This window comes from Perissodus microlepis, chromosome 15, assembly GCF_051167445.1.
Source record: "Perissodus microlepis isolate ML-2025 ecotype Zambia chromosome 15, ASM5116744v1, whole genome shotgun sequence".
Lineage (NCBI taxonomy): Eukaryota > Metazoa > Chordata > Actinopteri > Cichliformes > Cichlidae > Perissodus > Perissodus microlepis.
The window spans coordinates 3,868,564-3,890,915 of NC_140475.1; the positions used below are offsets into that span (position 1 = coordinate 3,868,564).

General features: G+C 42.9%; 2 protein-coding genes across 7 annotated transcripts in view; one reads left to right on the plus strand and one right to left on the minus strand.

Annotated features, from left to right (window-relative positions):
* atad2b (ATPase family AAA domain containing 2B) overlaps window positions 1–6,007 on the plus strand; it is a 67,681-nt gene extending 61,674 nt beyond the window's left edge. The window contains exon 28 of the mRNA XM_084953376.1: window positions 2,318–6,007. Coding sequence (XP_084809502.1) covers window positions 2,318–2,359 — 42 coding nt within the window. The 3' untranslated portion in view covers window positions 2,360–6,007. The remainder of the gene's footprint in view (window positions 1–2,317) is intronic.
* Window positions 6,008–6,510: 503 nt separating this feature from the next.
* klhl29 (kelch-like family member 29) overlaps window positions 6,511–22,352 on the minus strand; it is a 254,720-nt gene continuing 238,878 nt past the window's right edge. For all 6 annotated transcript variants that reach the window (XM_084953380.1, XM_084953381.1, XM_084953377.1 and 3 more), the window contains 2 exons: window positions 10,714–10,858; window positions 6,511–8,016 (listed from right to left, as the gene is read on the minus strand). In XM_084953380.1, the coding sequence (XP_084809506.1) occupies window positions 7,833–8,016; window positions 10,714–10,858 (329 nt within the window). In that variant the 3' untranslated portion in view covers window positions 6,511–7,832. The remainder of the gene's footprint in view (window positions 8,017–10,713; window positions 10,859–22,352) is intronic.

The window sequence follows — 22,352 nt, forward strand, 5'->3', positions numbered from 1 at the left end:
AAATTAGATCTCATGTTCTGATGTGTCAACTGAAAGTTAAATACACAGGCAGGACTGTTTTGGTGGGAAGAGTGAAAGCGGACTCCCTTTTGTTTGGGTTGGGTACTGCCAACAGTAATGCGTGGTGACGGGGGAGCTGCCGAGCACAAGCCGTTTCTAGGCTGAATGGCAATACATGATGTATATGTTCCATGTGAGATGTCGGCAATATTTAGGATCAAAAATAAAACGCATAAACTTTGTGCGGAAATGTTTCAACATATGTCACAATGAAATTAAATTAGAAAAACAAACAAAAAACATCACTTGGTAAACGGTGATAAATTCTTAAAAAGGGAGTCGGACGCTTATCAAATCCACTGAGAGAACTAATCATTTTATCCCGAGAAGCACAGATGTTGGTCTGTTGCAGCCCTGATTGGTTCATTTGTGTTGTTGTGTCCTTTTGGTGTTTAAACACTTAGTTTGAATCTGAACCGAATGCTTTATTAGGTATTATCAGGTTGGTTGCAGCAGAAATCGAGACTCATCAGACCAGGCACCGTTTTTCCTGTTTTAAGCTGACAGGACTGGTAATCGGCGTGCTCTTCTGCATACATCGATTGTAACGAGTTACTGTTGTCCCCCTACCTGCTTGAAGCAGTCTGGCCAGTCTCCTCAACAAGATATTTTTGTCCAGAGAGCTGCTGCTCACTGGATATTTTCTCTTTTTTACACCATCCTCTGTAAACTTTAGAGATGCCCGTGTGGGGGGAAAATCCCAGCCCGTCTGGCACCAATAACCATGCCCCATTCAAAGTCACTTCTTCCCCAATTTGATGCTTGACCATGTCTAGATGCTTAAATGCAGCCATGTGATTGGCTGAACTGGTGCATGGGTTAGCGAGCAGTTGGAAACAAACAGGTTTCCTCAGTGCCATTAAAAGATTACATCTGCCTTCTTAAATTTGAGAGCTTCAGTTTTGTATTTATTGTTGGAGCTGCGCTGATCCTTCCTCCATGCTGCATGAGAGCAGGCTGCATATGCAGAGGGAGTGTGGGGTGGGGCTGAGTGAGTCACACAGTTTAGTGAGAGAGAAGAGCTGCAAACACTGGCATGGCTTTATTAAAGAGATGATTTCTGTAGCTCAGCTTGGAGCAGGGGTCGGCAACCTTCAACATCGAAAGAGCCATTTTAACTGAATAATGTGAGGGGAAAAACGTGTGTGTGGGCAAGTAACAAATGGCTGTATGTAATTTGGAGAGGATAATACATATACTTAAGACATCTGATTATTCTTGTATTAATAAGAAGAAGAGCTTTTTTTTACTGTTTAACAAACACTTTAAAAAAGAGGAAAAACAAATATATCATAACCTTGCAGGTCTATTTGAGTTCACAGCTTGTGGAAAATTTATCAAATAAAAAATAGCCCGCAGTGAAATAAAAAGAATAATCATGAAAAGTATTTGTATGTAATTATGACTTCAGTCCATTTCAGTGTGCTGTCATCGTCTGCAATAAACCAGCTCTGAGCACAGCATGTTCACCCAAAGGGGGGCGAAAGAGCCGCATGCACCTCCCCGACCTCTGGCTAAGAGGGTATCGGTACAGAAAGTGTGGTCTCATCATCTATCGCCCAGCTGCTTGCCCAGAAATCTAATCAGTCCAAAAATCCAATGGTATTTCCAAGCTGACTTTTGAAAGGAAGAAATAAAATGAATAAAAAGTGAAGTTCAGTTTTTGGCATTGTCAAACCAACAGCTCAAACCCAGAGGCAAATACAGTCAGTAAATAACAGAAAATCTATTTTCTTCATCGATCATCTAATCCGTTTATTAATGGATTATTCAGCTTGTTAAAACTTGTGGTCTCTGCTGGAAAAAGTTTGCCCTTCTTTAGATGTTAAAAAAATTGCTGTAAAGTTGGCAGTTTTTCTTCCTTTTTTTCTTTAAACTTCTTGAAATTGATATCTTGTAGCCGCGCGTGTCGCACTGACTCAGCCATTCAGATGAGAGAAACACACAGTGTAACATCTTCCAGGCATTAATCATGGTCTAGTGCAGGCTAACATCCATCTCTCTTCCTCTGGCTCTGCTCAGATTTAGTCAGTGTCAAACTGCTGTTTTCACGCTGAGAAAAATCGCCTGTCTCATTCAGGCACAGCTTTCCTTCATTTTACATCATTTATCATGGTGAAAGCTGTTGTTTGCTGTGGGAAATTTCCAAGTAATATTGAAAGCGCGCTGCACAGATGCTTTATACACACATTCGAGTTTGCTGTGTCAGTTGAGGCTAAGCTTCGTGTGTGTGTGTGTTTGTTTGTTGTTTGTACAGGAGATGGAGGAGAGAATCCAGCGTTTTGATACATTCCTGTGAAATGGAGAGAAAATACCCATCAGGTAGATCCTGAACAGCCTGGGACCACAACAACAACAACACCACACACACAAAACTGAGTGAGCACGAGTGGAGGAGCTTCAGCCCTCAACACAAAAACACCACACAGGAAAATCCAGCACCCTCCTCGTCGCTGGGAGGGAACAAAGCGAGGATGAGGACAGAGACATTCAATGGTGCTATCGTCTCAGGAACCTGGCCACATCCAGACGCATACTACACAACCAAACCCCTGGAGGTGTGTCAGCCACACTTATATACACACACACACAGACACGTGTGCATACAAACCGACAGTGGCAGGCAACACCGGTGCTACTCGGGTGCTATCCTCAACTTTATCCGTGCTGCTCTCGGGAAGATTTCTTAAGTTTGGACGACTAGAAAAACCAACAGATGGGGTGATGTCATATCACAACGTGGCAGCGCATACACGCCGAAACACTCGACACGAGTATGCATGCATTTCTACAAACAGACGCACTCACTCAGACCCTCACCAGCAGAAGTGTGACAGCAGAGTGCCGCCAGGAGACGAGGACGGGGAGTGAATGGGCGACCCACGTCAGCGAGCCCTCCTGCCCTCGAGTGGAGCGCTTCATCATAGGCCAGTTGTTACCGCGCTATTGTGCGACCTTTTTTGTTGTTGTTTTGTTTTGTTTCCTCTTCTCTCTGCCCTTTTAGCTACTTGATTAGTTCCATATCTGAGCCACAATCACCCAGAAGAATAGTTTACAAAGAAGTTTTTTACCGTAGACACAAACTTGATGAGGTTAGCACAGCAGGACTAGAATCAATTATGTCCTCTTCATTATGGCGGTCATCAAGCATGGAAAGCCGTTAGCCCCCTCAGCGCTGGTCTCAGAGTTACTGGTGAACAAGCGTAGCGTCGCCTCGGGGTCATCTGTAAAAACCTCCTCACTCGAAACATTCGCTGGCAGGCCACCTCTGGCGTTCACAGTCTTAGCAGATTGTTATGTCCTAAATAGTTGTGCTAGCGCAAACCCCCGACTCCTCTTCACTAGATTCACAGTATGAATGTTTTCCCTCCTGCTCCAGCAGCACCCGCCAGTTGATTTTTATTTTTTTCCCCCCTTTCTTTCGGTTTTTTTTTTTAACCCCCCTACCGACACACTCCTGCCGAGGAACTGGAAGCAGTACAAATTGGAAGGCGTCTGTACTTTTTTGCACTGCCTAGCGTGTGCCTTATTTCAAACCTCATATGAAAGTGGTATATTTAGCAGGATATTTGTTTTTACTACTCGTGACAATGAACAGGCTCCCAAGTTGGGGAGGAGGGTATTTACCACCGAGGTCACAGGGACCTTGAGGCAACGACGACTAAAAATGATTATGTTACCGCCATTAGATCGATTAAACATATCTACGTTATTCACCTCTAGTTAATCTTGAACTCTTTGGTCAAGAAATAAGTGGAAACAGTGTTGTGGTCAAATACATCTCAGATGATGTTCAAATATTTAAATTTATTCATGTTTCTGTAATAAAACCTCAGACCAGTCGGCGAAGGTCAGTCTCCACCTGAGCAGGACAGCAGGTGGAAGGAGAGGTTGGTGACACCGGCCTTCAGTTTTTTTTCCCTCTCTTTCTCTTTTTTTAAAAATATGCAAAAAAAAAAAGATAAAAAAAAGGAATAAATGAAATAAAGCAAGTCAAAGGATTCATCGTGCCAAGTGTTATCTCACTCACTCAAAAGGTGCTGACATAACGGTGCCTGTTCACCGGCATTCTGTTTCAACTCTGAAAATGTTCTATTAATCCTAAAAAACTTTGTTATGTTTTATATTTTGTAACTTTTTTCTACATATTTTTTTTTTTATAAAAACGCTTTGCTTGAATTGTTTTTACATGTGTTGTGAATCCACACTGAACAAAGGCCATTCTAGGCAGTGCCCGTCACTAAAGTGTGTAAAAAGCATTACTTGTTTCTGTTTTACGTGTGTGAACCGACTTTATGGATCTGTTCTGCTCTCTTCTCTTTCAACGTCAGACAAGCGAAACTGGATTTTCACCTGTGGCCGACACAGAATATGTTTTCCCGACTGTAGTAAATCAAGATACTTACAGAAGCTTTATAAGGTGGCATTTTTCTTTTTCTTTTCTCTGTGTGTGTTTTGAAGATGCCATATTTTGAACAGGTGTAGATTGAAGAAACCCGCCCCCCACTCCCCTACCCTTCTACCCCGTCGTCTTTCTTCATCTCTCTCAGTGCACTCTCTTGTCCGGTCCTCAAACCTCTCGGTGCAACTCTAACCCCAGCTCACCTCTGCCTTTTCTCGGATTCAAGGTGGCAAAAAAATCTAAAGAGCGTATGCAAACTGGCAATGGCAGGTTAGCACTTGGACTACTGCAGAGGGGAATAAAAAACCAATGCTACCTCAGCTTAATTTATTTTAAAGCGAAAACTGTTTACTGGGTACAAAAACAGTATTTCTTTTTTCTTCCCACTCAAAATACTGTTGCAACATCCACAGTACCACCTTAGGTACCAGATCAGCGCAACCGCGGCTGCTGCAGTAATCCAAGAGTTGTTTATATCTCTCTGATTGTTATATACGTATGTTTGCATTTGAGCCAGATGATGATTGCATAAATTTTACGGATATTTCATGGACTGTATATTTGATGCTTTAGTTTCAGGTTGTCTTTGATTACTTTACGTACTTTGACACTGAGGAGACGTCCCAGATCTGCTCCTGTTATCACCCAATACCTTCTTAAAAGCTATAGAGAGCATTTTCTGCCTCTTTACACACCCATCGCCTTTTACTCCCAAGTGTTCCAAGTGTGTTCGGGTCTTTTGTTTGTTTTTTTTATTTTCATCTCATGATTCTGGGTATTTATTATTAAATATGTTTTACACCTGATATTCAGTACATTCAGTCTTTTTGTACGTCTGAAACTGAACCGAATCGGGAAGCGTTGCGCGTCCATTTGAACGATTTTGCTGAATTGCATAGCGTTTGTGTAGCAGGTTTATTTGGCGTGTACGGGGGAATAAAGGGTTTACAGGTCTCTCAGGTTTCAACACGTGACAACTTGCCCTTTCAGCTTTTCTATTTATTTCATTGTTCTGATGTTTTCTTTGTTGAAAGTGGTTACAGACTGTGGCATACTGGAAGAGGCTAGCATTAGAATATTTAAAACAGTTATGAGGAAAAGGACCAGATCAACTTTCTGTTAATGATGTTCACTTTGTCTCCAGTTTCTGCCAAGAGTTATTTTTTACGGATTTAAAAGAAAAACCATGGGGTATAAAATATGGGTAATCAAATGTCATACATTGTGCTTTTTCTTTTCTTTTTTTTTTAATCATAAATTGTTGCCAGTTTGGACTAACAACCAATTTTTGTCTGGTAGTGGAGACAACTTAGTCCAGTATGCAGAAGGAAAAAGGCTTGTTCTATCCTGAATTATTTTCTTCTTCCCTCTCTTTCAGTTAATTTAGACTTTTCATAGCTTTGTCAGTTCTGTTTGTGTATCTAACACACCTGTTCGCAACTGTTACTTTAGTGTAAGTTATATTTGAAAAATGGAACATTTACTGTATTTCTCAAATAAACTGCTGTGATATACTTGAATAAAGGTGCAAACTGTAACTTTGAAGTGCTTGTTTTGTTTTGTTTTTTTTTTAAAGTAACTTTGACAAGTATTAGACTAAAATACCTGCAGTACCTTTGATGGCCACTTGAGGCTGGATTTGAAAAGGAGTTAACCCTCAGACTCCCATATTAAAATGGGATGGTTTTATTTATTCATTAGCTAATTCCTTACTTTAAGAAAACTCAACTCAACTGAACAACTCAACAGGAAGTATTCTCATCAGTCTTGACACTCGCAATCTTTTTTTTCTTTTTTTTTTACAACCGCAGCTATCGCCATCTGGTGGCCTTCCGATAGAAAGCAGTTCCACATTTACTGATTACAAACCAGTGTGTGACGTCGCGCCGACTGTGGCTCTTTTATATACAGTCAGTTTGGCAGAACGATGAAGCCGTACTAAAAAGCAGGCCTAGGAAACCACGGGTTTTTCAGAATAAGGTTAAAAAGTCTATTCACAGTTGTTGCATTAAACCGGACAACACATAAAAAACAGACTTGACAATGTGTTCATATTCTGGTATATGTATTAGGTTTCAATAATAACAATTGTTAAGTTTTCCTTTTTGGGTACAGATTTACAGACGTACCATTTTCAATTCAGCCTATCATTTTTTTTCTAAAAACATTTATACAGAATTGCCTTCAGGTTTTAAAATATACATATTTCCTCGCTGTATTTACAGAATACCAACCCGACATAATTTGCGGGTTGCAATGAAACATTGTATAAAATAAGCGGATTTGGGAAGGAGGAACTTGAAACACAGAAGAAACATGGATAAACAGATAACATCTATGATAACAGTCGCGGGTGAATATTGTGCTTTTTTTTTCCGGAGGAATTGTCCCAACTTGAATCTGATCAGACGCCAGCGGAAGAAGGAATTCCCTCTTTCTCTCTCTCAGTGTGGTGCTTTCTTTGTCCCAGAGAGCAAGTCAGTGTGAATAAAGGGAGGAAAAAAAGCCACTCACCCTCCAGATGATATCTCAATCAGACTGGAATTGTACAAGAACAAAGAAGGGGGGAAGAAATCTCTTTTTAAACCCAACCTGACCCCGATTTGATAGTTTTTTCCAATGTTTAGAGAGCCATTAAAAAGGCCCAGGTTACACAGAGTTCAGAATCTGGATTTAAAGTTACCCCATAAATCTGCACAGTTGGAACTTTGCTTCTGGTTGCAGCGGAGAAAGAAACTCATCGGATCCACTGATAAAGAGGAAAACAGTCGCGTCGCTTCCCTTCGCTTTTCCCTCCTGTCCTTCAGATGTCGCTACTGGAAAAAACGTTTGTATGCCACAAAAACTTTCACAAATGCATGACTACGAAACCTACGCCTGTTAACGTGTGATTTACTCAAAGGGACACGAATCTGGACCTGCAATGGCTTTCAGCTGAGTCAGGTTATATGAAAGGAAATGAAGAAGGTGTTGAGTTTACAGAGATATGCACTGAAAACAAAAAACAAAAGGCAGTACCAGAGGGGGGGAAAACAGACTTCATTTAAAAACCCTGGAGTTTTCAAATTACTAAGAGGGACCCTGTGCCTGTTTGATGACAGAGAATGAACTACTACCATGACACATACAGTACTGGAGGTTGGGAATCGTCACCTGACATGGCTGAGTAGTTAAACATGAGTACATTCTGCACAGGGCGTTTTTATTTGACTTTATCTTCAGGTGTGGGGCAACAGTGTGGAAGTCCAGAGGTCGCCGACAGACCGAGCGAGCGATCGGCCCGTCTCGAAGCTGCTGTCACACATCGTCCCACAACTGGAGCTCAGCTGGTGTTAAGCGTTGACCCAGTGCGACCCGGTCCGAGCCACCCTCAGCCACTCTGGATATACTTTTTGATGACCACGCAGCCGTGTCTGAAGAGCGGGCAGGGCAGTGACTGCAAGAGTGTCCAAGTGTTGGTGCAAGGGTCAAATGTCTCCATGCTGCCGAGGGCTGGACCCTCGCTGCTCACGATGCCTCCCGTGGCGTAGATCTTCCCGTCCAGAATGACAGCGCTGCATAAAAAGACACAAAATTTTCTTTCGAATCAAGGATTGGATGCAGGAAAAGTGACATTTTTCTAAATGTGAACACGATATAAAAAGTTATCAGTTTCCCTGATGCAAAACTAAACAACTATATGCAATACTGAATCCTCTCATATCTACCTCGCAAAAAACAAACTAAACTAATCAAAGCAACAGCCAGTCACTGCTTTTCTATAACATCTGTTGGAGGCGAAATCTGCCCCTAACAAACAACATAAAGTGGTAAAAGCTGTTGACTGTTCCACAGAATGGCTGAAAAAGAAAAGAATCCACATGTTGCAATGGCCCGATCAAAGTCCAGATGTCAACCCGTTTAAAGTGCACTGGTGGGACCTTAAAGAGAGCTGTGCATGGCCTCAATGAACTAAAGCAGCGCTGTGGGCCAAAGATTCCTGTACAACAATGTGAGGGAGCAAGCAAGTTACTACTTCAAGTTACTATTGTGCCAGTGAGTCAAGGGGTTTTTAAGAGTAGCTGCTGTGCAAGTTTGTCTACAGTGCTATACCAAACTGTGTGGCTCCATAGTGCAGTGGGTTACAAATTAGCCAAGCAAGCGAAAGATCCCAGATTAAATCCTGGGAGGAGACGCAAACTTTGGGATTGCATCCGGTGTAAAAACAAGAAAGGAGCAGCCGAAAGTATCTTTAGTACAAAAACGACACATCTGTAACTGACTGTGCTGCCCAGTCACCTTTAAGTGAAATCTAAAAGATTGACAAATCTTGCTTTGGTACGGGAAAGCGAGCATTACGCGCGCATCGACTGTTAGGACTAAACAGTAATGAGAGGTAATCAGTGTCAGGAAGATAAGTAGCTCAGTGCAAGTATGAGCTGCTTTGATAAAGCTAGCTCTGAGTCACAGCGGCAGAAATATTGTTGGTGGCGTTAATCACGACGAGACAACAAAGCCACACAAAGACGGCATCTCCACAAACATGCTGATTGTCACGCTGGGGGCCACGCCTGGGATTATTGACATCACTCGCACTTGCTCTCGACAACATGGGCTAAGGTGGGCGGGTGGGTTGGGGAAGGGTGAGGTGGATTAATTTATATTTTAAAAAAATACATAAAATCTCACACATTACATTCTCTCTCGAGGACGAGAGAGAGGAGGGGGGAAAAAAACCTACTGAAAAGCAAATATCTGTACAAATGTGCTCATTTGATATGAGAAACAGAAACAGGAGTTTGTGTGCGGAGAGGATTAAAACTTGGGCCGTAAGCTGATTAGGGCTTTGTACTCCTATTGGGCTTTGGAACGATCTGCATTTACATAAGGTGCACGCTCAAACACACAGACGCGCTCGCACGCGGCGAGCAACATGCCGTCCTACTGCACAAATTCACAGCACTGTTAGGACCGCGAGAGGAGAAGGGAGAAAAAAAAGATTATTACATAAAGCCTAAATCTACTCAGAGAGAAAAGCACAGCTGATCCAAAATGGAGAGAGCGCGGGGCGAAGCCTGGAGGCTGCTCTTCCTGATAAACAGAGGGGAGGTGCAGGGCCTGCGGAGGGCCGGACGCAGCCAGGGGAAAATATCTGCTCTCCTGCATGATGACCCTCCTAGACTTCGTGCACTGCAGATATTTTTCCGAGTTTCCCTGTCTGACAGCGGCGTGTTTGTTGTTCCCCCCCAATCCCATCCCGCCCCCCCGGCCGTGCATCTCCTCCCCTCTCTTGTGTCAGACTTAGTTAAATGTAGCAGAACAGCTGCCTGGCGTGTGCTGGTGCAGCTTATCAATAACTCTGACAACATGATTTATGGTGTACGTTTTGCACATAAGATCACTGTCTGTAATTGCCTCCCAAATGTATTTCATGCATGCTTTTTTTTTTAATCTATTTTTTTTCTCAACTTCTGCAAGGAAAAGAAAAGGGGGAGAAAAAAAAGGAGCGAGAGAGAGAAGAAAGGGCTCAGGGCCTAGAAAACTGAGTTCATTATCCAGCCAACTGCACACCTCAGTGGCTCGAGTTGACTGGGATATTAGGGTGTGATCCCACTGCTGTTCATTTTCATTTTTCTCCCTTCATCAGCCATTATGGCCTCGCTAATGGTGGGAAAGTTGCAGATCGCAGTTGTACTTCCTGTTTTTTTCTTTTTCTTAGGAGACAAACGTGACTCTCTGCACAAATACGCCGCCCCCTCCTCTTTCCGCCTCCACTAAAACCTAAATGACTCAGATTTCAGTTTAATAACTCGAAACAGTCTGTAGAAAAGTTGATTAAATCAAGCCGCCTCAGATGTGTCTTGTTTCTCTCTCTCTGTGACAGACGGCGGCGATACCGATCAGACGGATTTAACAGTCGAGCCTCGCGTATTAGAAAGCAAATTTCCCACCGAGGGAGAATTCTCGCAATCGAGCCGCATCGCATTGGAAAAGGCTGTCAGCCCCGTGGCGTTGTTCGAGTTTTAATTAACCGGCCTGAAAACGTTTTTTCCCCGTGCGACCGTTTACCTGTGTTATGACACAAAGACTGACAGATTACTAATAAGATTGAGTTTTAGATTGTTTTCAGGCTGTTTAATAATGTCACAGAGGGTTTTTTCTTAAAGCTTCACAAAACACAGAGCTGCAGTTTTGAGCTTTTGAAAAATCTTTTAAATTCCACACTGGGGATTTAACTTGCGTGTGGTGCCGCTACATTAATTATCTCTTACCTGCAGAACTGCCGAGAGTGATTCATGTTGGGACCGGCCTTGATGTTGCCTTTGTCTGGGTCATAGATAGTGGTAGCTCGAGCGTAGGCTCCTCCCAGGATGAATATAAATCCATTTAGGCTCACTGCAGGGGCGTATTTGTTATCTAAAGATATGAGAGACAAAAAAAGGGAGCGAGACAGAGAGAGAAAGGAGAGGGAAAAACAGGAGAGATTTTTTATTTTGAAAAAAAGAGAAAACAGAGCTATTGTTTGGATGTCATTCTCACTCACAGCAGAAATTTCCATTCGGTATAATGACATCAATTTGTTATTTTTTTCCCACCCTTCCTCCTGGTCCCCGCAGCGCATGCAAAAACGATCATCATCAACATTCTACTTATCACTTTACAGATATGCCCCACTCAAGATTGCTTTGGAAAAAACAAAAAACAGAATGGATACCAAAACCGATGAAAAAGCAGAGTTCATAAATCACGGTGGCTTTATTGGGTTCCACTCCAAAATATGTTTGGGCTTAGAAGCAATATAAAAGAGTTACCTAAGTCCCAATAATTCACAATTGCATTAGGCCCTGTGGCACCTCCGTAGATTTATAAAGAACCAAAAATAAGGAAAAGAAAAAGCAATGTGCGCATGTATTGGCAATACATGAGTGAACAGGTGGGATACTGCATACTGTGCATGGTGTATAATTCACTCTGACACTGTATATGGCGCGTGAGGAAAGCAGAGGCATTGAAGCAGCACCGCTGCAGAGGTATAGATGATGGGAAACAAAATGAAACCGTGGTTTGCGTGTAACGATGCCGGCTGGAAACCAGGAGTTTGCGAGCAGTGGTCCTGCTGTGCGGGAAGAGGAAATGTATTTCAAACTCCCGGCAATTTCTCTCTAGCAGACTGCAGCTGGCCAATTTACAAGCAGCATGAATAATGCACGGATACTTGGCCGTAAGCTGCTGTCCTCTCCGTTTTCTGCCACAGTGGACGGGCATCCCTCATCGCAAACAGGCACCGGGAGGATTCGAGCCTGACGCCTTAATAAAGGCGGCGCTGGCAGCCCTAAAAAGCCTCACCTCTGTGTTTGATCCAGCTCCCCTTTCCTCTTACCTTTTGCTGAGAGGAGACTGGCATACTTCATTAAAAGGTCAGCTCCGGAGTTCAGAGGTGCTGCTGATGATGATTATTGAATTGGCTGTGCTGCATTATGTGCTCTAGGAGCGCGCTGCCATGCTGGGGCTCTGTGTATATAGTGCTGCTTTAAAATAAATGATAATGGCAGCAAGTGCCAACCTCCTGGGTTGAAAAATGAAGCCAACGAGAAAGTGCCAAAAACTTAAGCTGCTGGGATGGCCACTTAAGTATAGCTCCAAAAGTAAGTCAGTCCCTCTAGACTCTAATGCTTAGCTTTACAGCAGAAATAAACATGTACAGCCTGGTACAAAAAACTCATTAAAACTTTAGTAAAGCTTGAAGATGTGCATATTTAAGGGCTTAGACATTCTGAGATTCTGGTGGAGGTTTTTTTTTTTTATTCAGTTGTACTAAAAGGTCCCGTCTTTGTGGTAAGAATATTTTATTTGAGCCACTTTTTCAATGCTACAGTTATTTACAGTTAACCAAGTAAACCAGCAAGTAGAGTAGCTGATGACTCTTGCCCAAATATAGTGACGTTATGTGAAAAAAAAATACCACATGCAAAGTCTTTTGTAAAATTGTAGTCCACAAACCCGTGAAACAGCTACATTGATCTTTTATTATGTTAGTTAAAAGTTACAGTGTGTAAAATTTCATCACTAGATGTCAGTAGATGATGCAGTTGACCAAGTTCTACTTTCATGTGTATAATCCACTGTAAGACAGCCATCTCTGGTCGCCGTCCATCTGTAGTGAATGTAGGCTGTCAGTCGGCTGTTTACCTCAGCTGTCAATATGCGTCCACATTTATTTACAGAGGAGCAGATTGTGAAACGAGTCAAGTTGTGTCAGCGAAGCTAAATTTGTCTGATGACAGTAATACTGAGGTGAGTTGCTGAGCATATCCTGAACTTTTCAGTTGGTAAACTCTTAGCTGCTGTTAGCCTCTGTTAGCTGCTGTTAGCATCTATTAGAAAAACCTGTGTTTTTAAGTGTCTCTAACATCTAGGTTTGCTAGCTCTCTCTTAGTTGAGAGATACAGAAAATGATTCGCACCCACAGCCATCAGGCTTTTCAATTGTCATACAAATAGCGGATTATTCTTAACATTGTTCAAGTCAACACTCAGCAAATTAACTCTCATATGATGTGAGAATGTAGTTAAACAGTTTATTAGAGGTAAATTGTGAGTTTTAGGATACTCGAGCCTAACATTAGCTGGGTAATTGTTAGCTTATAACTAGCTAATGTTGTCATTTTGCTGGCTCGTTGTTAGCTATCTGGAAACATGTTTTGGTGTGTTGAAGAGGACGATAAGGGCTTGGTGTGCTACATATATTGCTGATCTCTAACCACATACATAAAATGCAGTTAGGCAGATTGTCCTTTTTTTCTATCAAATAACCTAAAAAATTATTCAAGGGCTCAGCCTTGGGTGATCTTGTTTTTTCTGATAAGAACATTTTGTTTGAGCCATTTTTTCGCTAGCCAAAATCTTACATGAGGCTACAATTATTTAGAGTTGCGCTATCCTCCCTTTCAAATATGATTACATTAAGCTAAAACTACCAAATGCAAAGCCTTAAATGGTCCTGCACACAGCTGTGGGTAACTACATAACGGCTACATCCATGTTTGCTAATGTTAAGCAGGTGTAATGTCTACAACATCCAACATCTTAGTTCAGTGGTGGCATGCTAACATTTGCTAATTAGCGTAAGTAATGGAGCTGATGAAGATGTCAAAAGAAAAATTAAGAGCTCATCAAAGTTATAGAGTTTGTCCTTGCAGGGTGCCATATTTTCCAAAAAGCACTCGAAGAGTTGTTGAAATATTTCACTTAAAATCTCAAATACCAAACTCATGTGAGTGCTAGAGAAAAAGAGGATCACCAAAGTCATGAATGATTCATCCTCCTGGGACCAGTGTCTGCATGAAATTTCATGGCATATCATTCAACAGTTGTTGAACTATCTCACTTGTAGACTGACAGAGACAGACTACGCTGCTATTGCGGTTGAAAAATACTGTATTATTCACATATGACGATCCTGCAATCATTTACGCAGAGTGAAATGCAATCTTAAGTTCCACTGCAACCATCTGAGGCGTCAGCCTCAATTTCTGCCCTTGAGAAACAAGTTGCCACTGATTGGTCCTCCTCACATTCTGCCAGACGTGTTTATTTTCTTCTTTTACCTTCCTCATCTCATTGATATGCTGCTGCCAGTCTTCCTGAGCGTATGTGTGTGTGCCAGCGTAAACGTGTGTACATGATGTTTTGTGTTAGGTCCCATAAACACAGAACACTCATTTCTCTCTGCTCTGTGCCTGAGGCAGAATAATAACAGGATGCTCTCAAAGGAAAAACCTTCCTCTCTTTTTTCCCCCATTGAAACTCTTGCCATCACTTCCTGCCTCTCTCTAGCGGACTAACAGTAAGAACAGAGTTTGAGTGCTTGGAGGAGTACCAGGCAGGTAAATCTCATAGTTCTCGTTTGGCAAGCCTCAGAGGACTGCTGCTGGGGTTCCACTTCTCTTCCACCGCTTTGGTTTTGTTCTCATCCCTTGGCCTTCGTGGCAGAAAACGAGTCATTTTTTGCTGAAACAACATTGTGATACAGTAAAGGGAGCGCAATCTGTCTGTGTCAGCTGAAAACTTTTCAATTCTGAGATGGACTTTGCTATTCTTGAAATATCACAATAGATTTTGTATGCTTTCGCAGCTCGAAGGTTAGAGAGCTCAGCCAGGAATCCACAGCTGACCACGTTCTACATAAAAAATGAATAAAAAGAGGCAGCAAAACAAGGTTTTAACTCTGCAGCGGTGATAGAAGTATAGCTGTGCCTGCGGGGCAACATGGGCTGACACACTCTCCCACACCTTGATAAAACAGCTTAGTCACCAAGCCTGGGTTCCCCCCGGGCTGAGGTCAAGGACATCAAACAAAAGAAAACGCACACACGCGCACACGGGTATGATGAATTGTGTAGCTGCTGTCTCAACAAACACCTTGTTCTTCCCTATCTCGATCCTGCATCAACACCGGCAGCAGATATCCGACGCTGTAAAACCAGCACACAGCAACAATAACCCACACAAATAGAGTAAAGAACAATTCACTCAATCAGACCAATACTGTTTGCTGTACAGATCTAGACAAGACCGCAGTCTCTGATAAAAAGCCACACAGCAGCCTCCATCACAAAGCCGCAGCGGCATTACATCGACGCTGAAATGTGCAGCCGATCGCAGGCGGAAACGCAAACAAGGGATAAACAAGACATTCTCCTCCAAACGACGGAGGATGAGGTGATCCACTCCAGCTCGCTGTATCATACCAGAGAGCGTGAGGAAAAAGGACAAAGAAGCGTCAGTTCTCTCTGCCAGTAGCTTAGATAAGATCACAACAAGGTAATTGGAGCAGCGAAAAGTTCTCCCTTTTTTTGCCTCCCTCTTCACACACAATGTCCTTTTATGCAGTGTGAGGAGAATAAGAGCTGCCTTTGAAATGATGGGCCGAAATAGCTGAAAGAGGATGATGTACTTTAATTCAGCATGATGGGTGCATGTCCAATTAGGTCGCTATGGAAACACTCCACCTTCTCCACCTGCTCTCGCTCTGTCACTTTCCCTTCCTCTTCCTCCACCTCTGTAAATGGCGCTCTCGAGGGCCGCAGCCGGTCTGCCGTTACGTCATTCGGGGGAAACGGTCGGTATCCCGACAGAGAGACCTGGGCTCGCAGCGGCGCTCCTGCTCCCGGGCTTTTGGAGTCTACCGGTCGACGGGGACCCGTCTGTCAGCTGGGGGACGTCGGCGGGTTAACTCAGGTTGGAGCAGCTTGCTGATGATTCTTCTCACGGTGGAACGATCCATTTCAAATGATTTGTAGATCTTTTTAACGTTCCATAAGTGAGACCCACAGGCATTCTCCAGCATTTTCCTCAAAATCCTCACAGAGGCTCTTTTGATCTTGGCATGGTGACTCCCCACGCTTTAACAGCAAAGAGAACAGCAAGATCAAAAGTTCAAAAAGCTCCTCAAAAAGGCTGTAATCATCAGGAGCTTCGCTGGTTGTAATTTTAAGAATTTAAAGTTACAACAAATGTATCTGTGAGACAACATCCTTCATTTTTTGCATTGACAGCTTGTGTTGACTTTGGTTGGTCATTTGTTGTGGATTAAGTCCTGGTGTGCCACGTTAATGCTTTTCGGTACAAAACTGCACGTAAAGATGCTGTAAACTTAAGTTTTTGTTAAAGCTTCTAAGATTTCATGGGATTTTAGAATTTTGGCCTCAAACATGAATTTAGTTTGGGTTTGGTTTTTTTTTTGTAGAAAAATATCCTCATTTATGCTTCATATTTCTACAATTACTGCCTCATTTCTTTCCCTCAAAGAACATGCTGTGAACAGTTTGTTTTTTTGCAGCACAGATTAGTTAACAAAAATGTTAAGAAGAAAAAGCCCCTAAAAAGCCTCATATATCAGTTCTGTCATCAGGAACGACAGCAACGCTAATAGGGTTTTATGAGAATATATGTGCATGGCGATATTTGCCAGCATCAGCGTTCGTATCCACTCCAAACATGCATCTGCTGAACACCATGCATACATACTTAATTTACTGTGTTAGCATGCTAACAGCAAGCTCGAGAGCAGCAGAGGTTAACTGGCGTGTCAGTTCTGCAGCTTTGTGCAGATTTTCAACGGAAATCTATCAAAGAGTTGTGGCCAAGATTTGGTTGGACAAACTGTTTGGTCGACAGACATCTGCTACATTTAGTAAGAACACAATTCATAGTTTTTAGTCATGTGACCGGCCTGCAGACCCCATGGAGGGTTAAACACCCCTCCAACGTTCTGGATAATCCTGCAGCACAAGGTCTGTTAACTTTCCGTCTGTTTCTAGCCGCAAATATTTAGATGACCTCTCAACTAAAACAGAAAATCATAAAAAACAATGAGACAGTGATGCCTTTCCCAGATCCCCGCCTCAGTGAAGCTTATTATCCATCCTGTGACGGTTCCCTCCCTGTTCACTGCTGCCAGGTGAAAAGTGTTCAAAAGTGCACACTGATTTATCAGCTTTAGATCTGGAAGGGTCGATATTTCTGCCGTTAGCTTGTTGAAGGACATTGTCAAGGAATGGTGATCTGTAATTATCTAATGTCGAGCCATCGGTCATCGCTTTCAGGCTCATTGCTGTCAGCAGTCTGTGACAGCAGCGACAAGGCAGGAACACAAAAAGAAAAAAAATGAAGGGAGCACAAATCAATGTGAGTCCATTGCACCTGATTTGGTTCAAATGAAAGTGAGGTGCACTGCAGAGACAACCACCTGAAAGGGAATGGTTTTGCAGGTGGTGCTCACAAACCGCTGATATCTACTTTTTTTTCCCCTCATTGATTTTTCTCAGTTTTGCTTTTTGCTTGGATCCTTGTCACTACTGATTGTATGAGACAGAATCTGCCGGGTTACACGGGTAGTCCAGCTCTTCCAGGATGACACATCAACACATGCTGTCACAGGAAGGTTTACTACATCTACCAGCACTGTCTCAAGAGTGTGGAGGAGATAAGAAACAGGAAGTGGGCTGTGACACGAGGAGAGCCGGACCAATATCTGCCGTTTTGTGTGAGGAGGAGCAGTAAGAGCGCTGCCATAGCCCTACAACATGACCTCTAGCAGGCTAGTCGTGCATGTTTCTCATGAGGGTATAAAGATCCAATATTGTTTAATGGCTCTGTGCTCGCAGCATAGCACCGCGCTGTTTGACTGGAATTTGCCAGAGAACACCAGAATTGGCACGTCCACCGTAGCTGCCTGTTCTCTTCACAGATGAGAGGAGGTTCACACTGAGCACATGTGACAGACGTGAAAAGGTCTGGAGATCCCGTGGTGAACATTACGATGCCATCGTCCAACATGACTGGTTTGGCAGTGGGTCAGTGATGGTCTGAGGAGACACAGACTTCCATATGTTAGCCGACGGTACCCTGACTGCTGTCGGGGTCAGACCTTGTGCTTTGTGCTGGGCCCTGGTTTCCTCCTGTGGCCGACAAAGGCATCGATGCCACTGACAGGCCCTCACGTCCCGAGGACATGAATCCAATTGCAACCTCTGAGATATTATGTATGGGGTGCATCCAAATATCACCACAGACTGTCCAGGAGCTACGTTCTGCTCCAATCCAGGTCTGGGAGAAGAATCCCCAGGATACCATCTGCTGTCTCATTTGACTGTTATGTCGTTTTTAAACATCGCTGTAGAGATTTTCAACTTGAATATTTTTTCAGTCATGTGTGATTTAGGGGTTCCTTTAATTTCTTTTAAGCAGTGATTAAAAAAAGGCTACATGACATAAATATATAAAGACTGTTCCTTTAATGACACGACTCCTAAGCAGGGGGTTATCGCTCATATTTGAAACACTGATATTAGAAAGAGAAGGAAAGACTTGTGAAGCTGAGGCAGGAGTGATTGCCAAAGCTCTCCCTGCCTATGCTATGTTTCAGCTCCACTAGAACGGATATATTAAAGGGGTCTTTGATTGACCTTTTTAAAAACATGTTACACGCTGATTTTTTTTCTTCTCTGAGATGGAAGCAGAAAACCATGGCATTTCGGTAATTTAGGTGAGCTGACCTTTGGAGAATGAAGTAATGAGACTTCATAAATAGCTTACTACATGTGAAAGTGCTCTGTTATGATCTTCAGACCATATACTGCTCAGCAGAGAGAGACACGCTGAAGACAAAGGAAGCTCTGGATGAACGAAGCTGCAGAGACCCCACGTATCTCAATAGACTTGTTGAAGGGACTATTTTTGGCATGAGTAATATTATTTTTCACTCTGCGAGAGATGGGAAGTCCGTCCTGATAAGTGTTTGTGAAACCCATTTGCAGCCCACGCGGCAGACGGTGCACGCAGGGGGAAAACACACACACAGCTGCAAAAAAAATTTTAAAAAATATTTGTGTCAGTTGATAAGACGGTGCGGAGAGACCACGAGAGACGGAGTCGGGGGGTGTAGGGGTGAGACAGAGAGATGAACAGAGAGATTAGAGATGGAGAGCAACGGAGGGAAGCAGGGGGTTGTTCAAGGAGCGCTCCCCGCCCTCACCGCCTCGCTAAAATCATCGCCGGCCCAATTTCACTGGAAGCACTAAACCCGTCCATTATCTCCTTCCTCGTTGGCTGTCAGACGCCAGCTCATCTACGGCTTGACAGATGACGATCTGTCTGTCTGTGTCTGCCATGCACGCACACACACACACACACACACACACGCACGCACGCACGCACGCACGCACGCACGTGTAACCTCCCGGCTTGTTATATAATTTGTGTACCTGTGGCCCTCAGGGATGCACGGTTTATGTGAGGTAAGCAGGCGTTGTGTGTGTGCGTGTCTGGATCTATGTGTTTCTGTGTGTGCGTATATATGTGTGTGTTTCTCCTTTGCCAGCTGCTCTGCAAGCCCTTTAATACCACATAGCGCTCGCTCCAAACACCCGTGTTACATAATCATTGTTTCCTTCACAGTAGTAAAGCCCTGAGACGGCTCCAGTAACTGAAAGCAAGTTTCTGGGCGACAGCCCTCAACAAAGTGTCTCTGTGCTGGTGTAACTTTCAAATACTTCTCTGACTCTGTGTTTCTGCTGAACTGTGGACAGCGCGGTTTTGAGGCATGCACCATAGCCATTAAGCTCCCAGGATGTGCTATAATTTGTTGAAGGGGCCCTTTCATGCTTTTCCCTTTTTTGCTATATATATATATATATATATATATATAATATTACAAAAGTGGATTCTCATATTAAACATGGTCCAAAGTTTCAATTAATGAGGTCAGTGGATGTACAATTAATCGCTGCGACCCATAAGCTCAGGCTTCAGACGGCTCTGCTAGTCTGCTAAGTTTCCAATTCTTTGGCCCGGCTGATATCATCTTTCCTTACACAGTCGATGCCTGCACAGCCGTAGCTTTTGCTCTTGATAATAACACTTTTTTAACAAGTTTTTTCAGTGCTCTACAAGTAAGGTAGAGGTTTTTTTCCAGTTGTGAAATAAAGTTAAATCTTTCCTAGAGAAGCACAGGAGAACAATGCATACAGTTTGTTCTACTGAACCAACAAAAGCCAAAAGCCAACACCACAGAGGACGACTTGCTCAAAAGAGACTGGTATGAAGCTGGATTACTAGCTAGCAGCCAGGTGCGTATTATCTGATCATCAGCAAGTGTGAGCGCTTCTACAAAAGCAGAAGTTTTGGTAGACTACTGGTCTGGAGCACTCAGGTGAGTGTTAACACAATGAGCGTGCAATGCTCAGAGATACAAGAGCTACATCTCAGACTCTGCAGGCCTCAGTTAGCATGTTAAATGTTAAAGTTCATGACAGTACAGTTAGTAAAAGGCTGAACAAGCACAGCTTTTTTTGGAACGGGGTCCAGGAGAAAGCTTCGTCTCTCTAACAGAACATGGCAGGATGGTTTAGGTCTGCAAAGCTGCCTCTCGACAAACCACATGGAACAATGTCCTTTGGACAGACGAGACCAAGGTGGAGATGTACGGCCATAATGCACAGCACCCGACATATCAGCACAAACACCTCATACTAACTGTCAAGCATGGGGGAGGAGGGGTGATGATTTAGGCCTGTTTTGCAGATACAGGACCAGAGCACCATGAACTCCTCTGTAAACCAAAGTATCCAAGAATCAAATATGAAGCCATATGTCCGACATGTTGGCTGGAGCATAGAAGCAGATCTCCAACAGAAAAAGAAAAGTATTAAAGCGTTGCAATGACTCAGTCAAAGTCCAGGCCTCAACCTGACTGAAGTGTGAGATCGCTCTGCATACGCAGATGCCCACGAAGCTCAATGGACTGACTCAGCATAAAGAAGATCGAACAAAAGACAAAGCCATGCAAGAAACTGTAATATTTAATCATTGTTACTTCAAAGAAAAGTGAGCTTTGAGGGCGTCTGGCCTTTAAGAGACAGGAGCTAAAACACTGAAGTCCATGAACAGGGGGATGAAATGGATCAATCAATGGATGAAATGAGATGAAATCATGCAAAGCCATCCTAGTGAAGATCCAAAACAAAAATATGGGGCTGGAGATGACTGTAGCAGATTGCTAATTAAATCCAACCATAAAGGAACTTTTTAAATATACTCGCATGTATGCACATTGTAAGAGTAAGATGAGAAGACCGGCACTGCTCTCATGTCAGTATGGATAAAATAAGGCTACACTCTGCAGTTCTGTTAGCTTGGATTAGCTCACAGACTGGAAACAACTCTCCTGCCTCTGGCAGAAGGTAACAAACTCTGCCCCTCAGCACTTCTAAATCTTACTAATTAACAAGTTATATCTTCTGTTTTTTTGTGTGGATTAAACAATTTGCAATATTTCTTGCAATTATGTCCGGAGCTGTTTCTTGGCTTGGATGAGAATCTTATTGCAGGCGACGCTGGTTGCCTCGGAACGGCTCTTAGCTTGCAAATACGGAAACACAATTCAGTCAAATCCCACTTATCAACCTTATTTTTTTTAACTCTTTCTCACAAAATATCGAATTATCTATAGAGCACAAAGAAGTTTGTAGGTTAGGCTTAAAGCTGACTTGTGTGCAATAGTGTTGTCCAGGCCAGAATGTGAAACAAAGAGATTTGCAGAATATGTTCAAATCAATAGCAATCTCGCCTGCTCTGCACCTTTCAAGGATACTTATATTTGTGAAGAAACTGCCTGTGGATAAGATCTTTGCACTGGGAAGACATCTGCCAGTGCTCTGAATAACAAAGTTGTAGGCTTGGTACGCTTTTGTGTTTTTCCTTCTAACTTTGAGTCACAGCAGCTTTCTTCTGGCTTTTCGTCCTTCACAGCTCCCCGGTGGATCAGACTGGAATGTGGATCCAGGTGTTATTCTGATGTTATTCAGATCACAGTTTGGCCAGTAACACGTCAGAAACTATCGTCAGAACCACCTATCATTTTAGCGATGGTCTTCTCATTATAATGACAGCGCAATAATGTGGGAAGAGGGGGAATAATGGAAAATCCCGAGGAGGATGATAACGATAAAGAGAAAAAGTAAAAACAGGCTGACTGCTGAATTTTCAGGTATGGTTCAGCATTTTCACTGAAAGGATAAACACTAAAGGTTTCCTTAATTGGGGAAAAAAACTACGAAATATCTCATCCAAGGAGTTGGTTTTATGTTTACATGGCCATACAGATAAAAAGAAAGCATCAGGAAGCAAACTCTGGCTCTGAAAAATTAAACCAACATGGAAATGATAAAACTGTAGTTCTAATTGCCACTCGGGCCTGACTCCTAGAGCAAGTTAGTCGCCTAAAATGCCCTACTTTACAACACAAACAAACACAATTACAGCTTAGCAGAGAAAAATGGTTTTGGCAATTGTGTCACATTATTAGGGCCAAAGGCACTGTGAGTTAAAGAGGAGTGCCAACTCGGCTG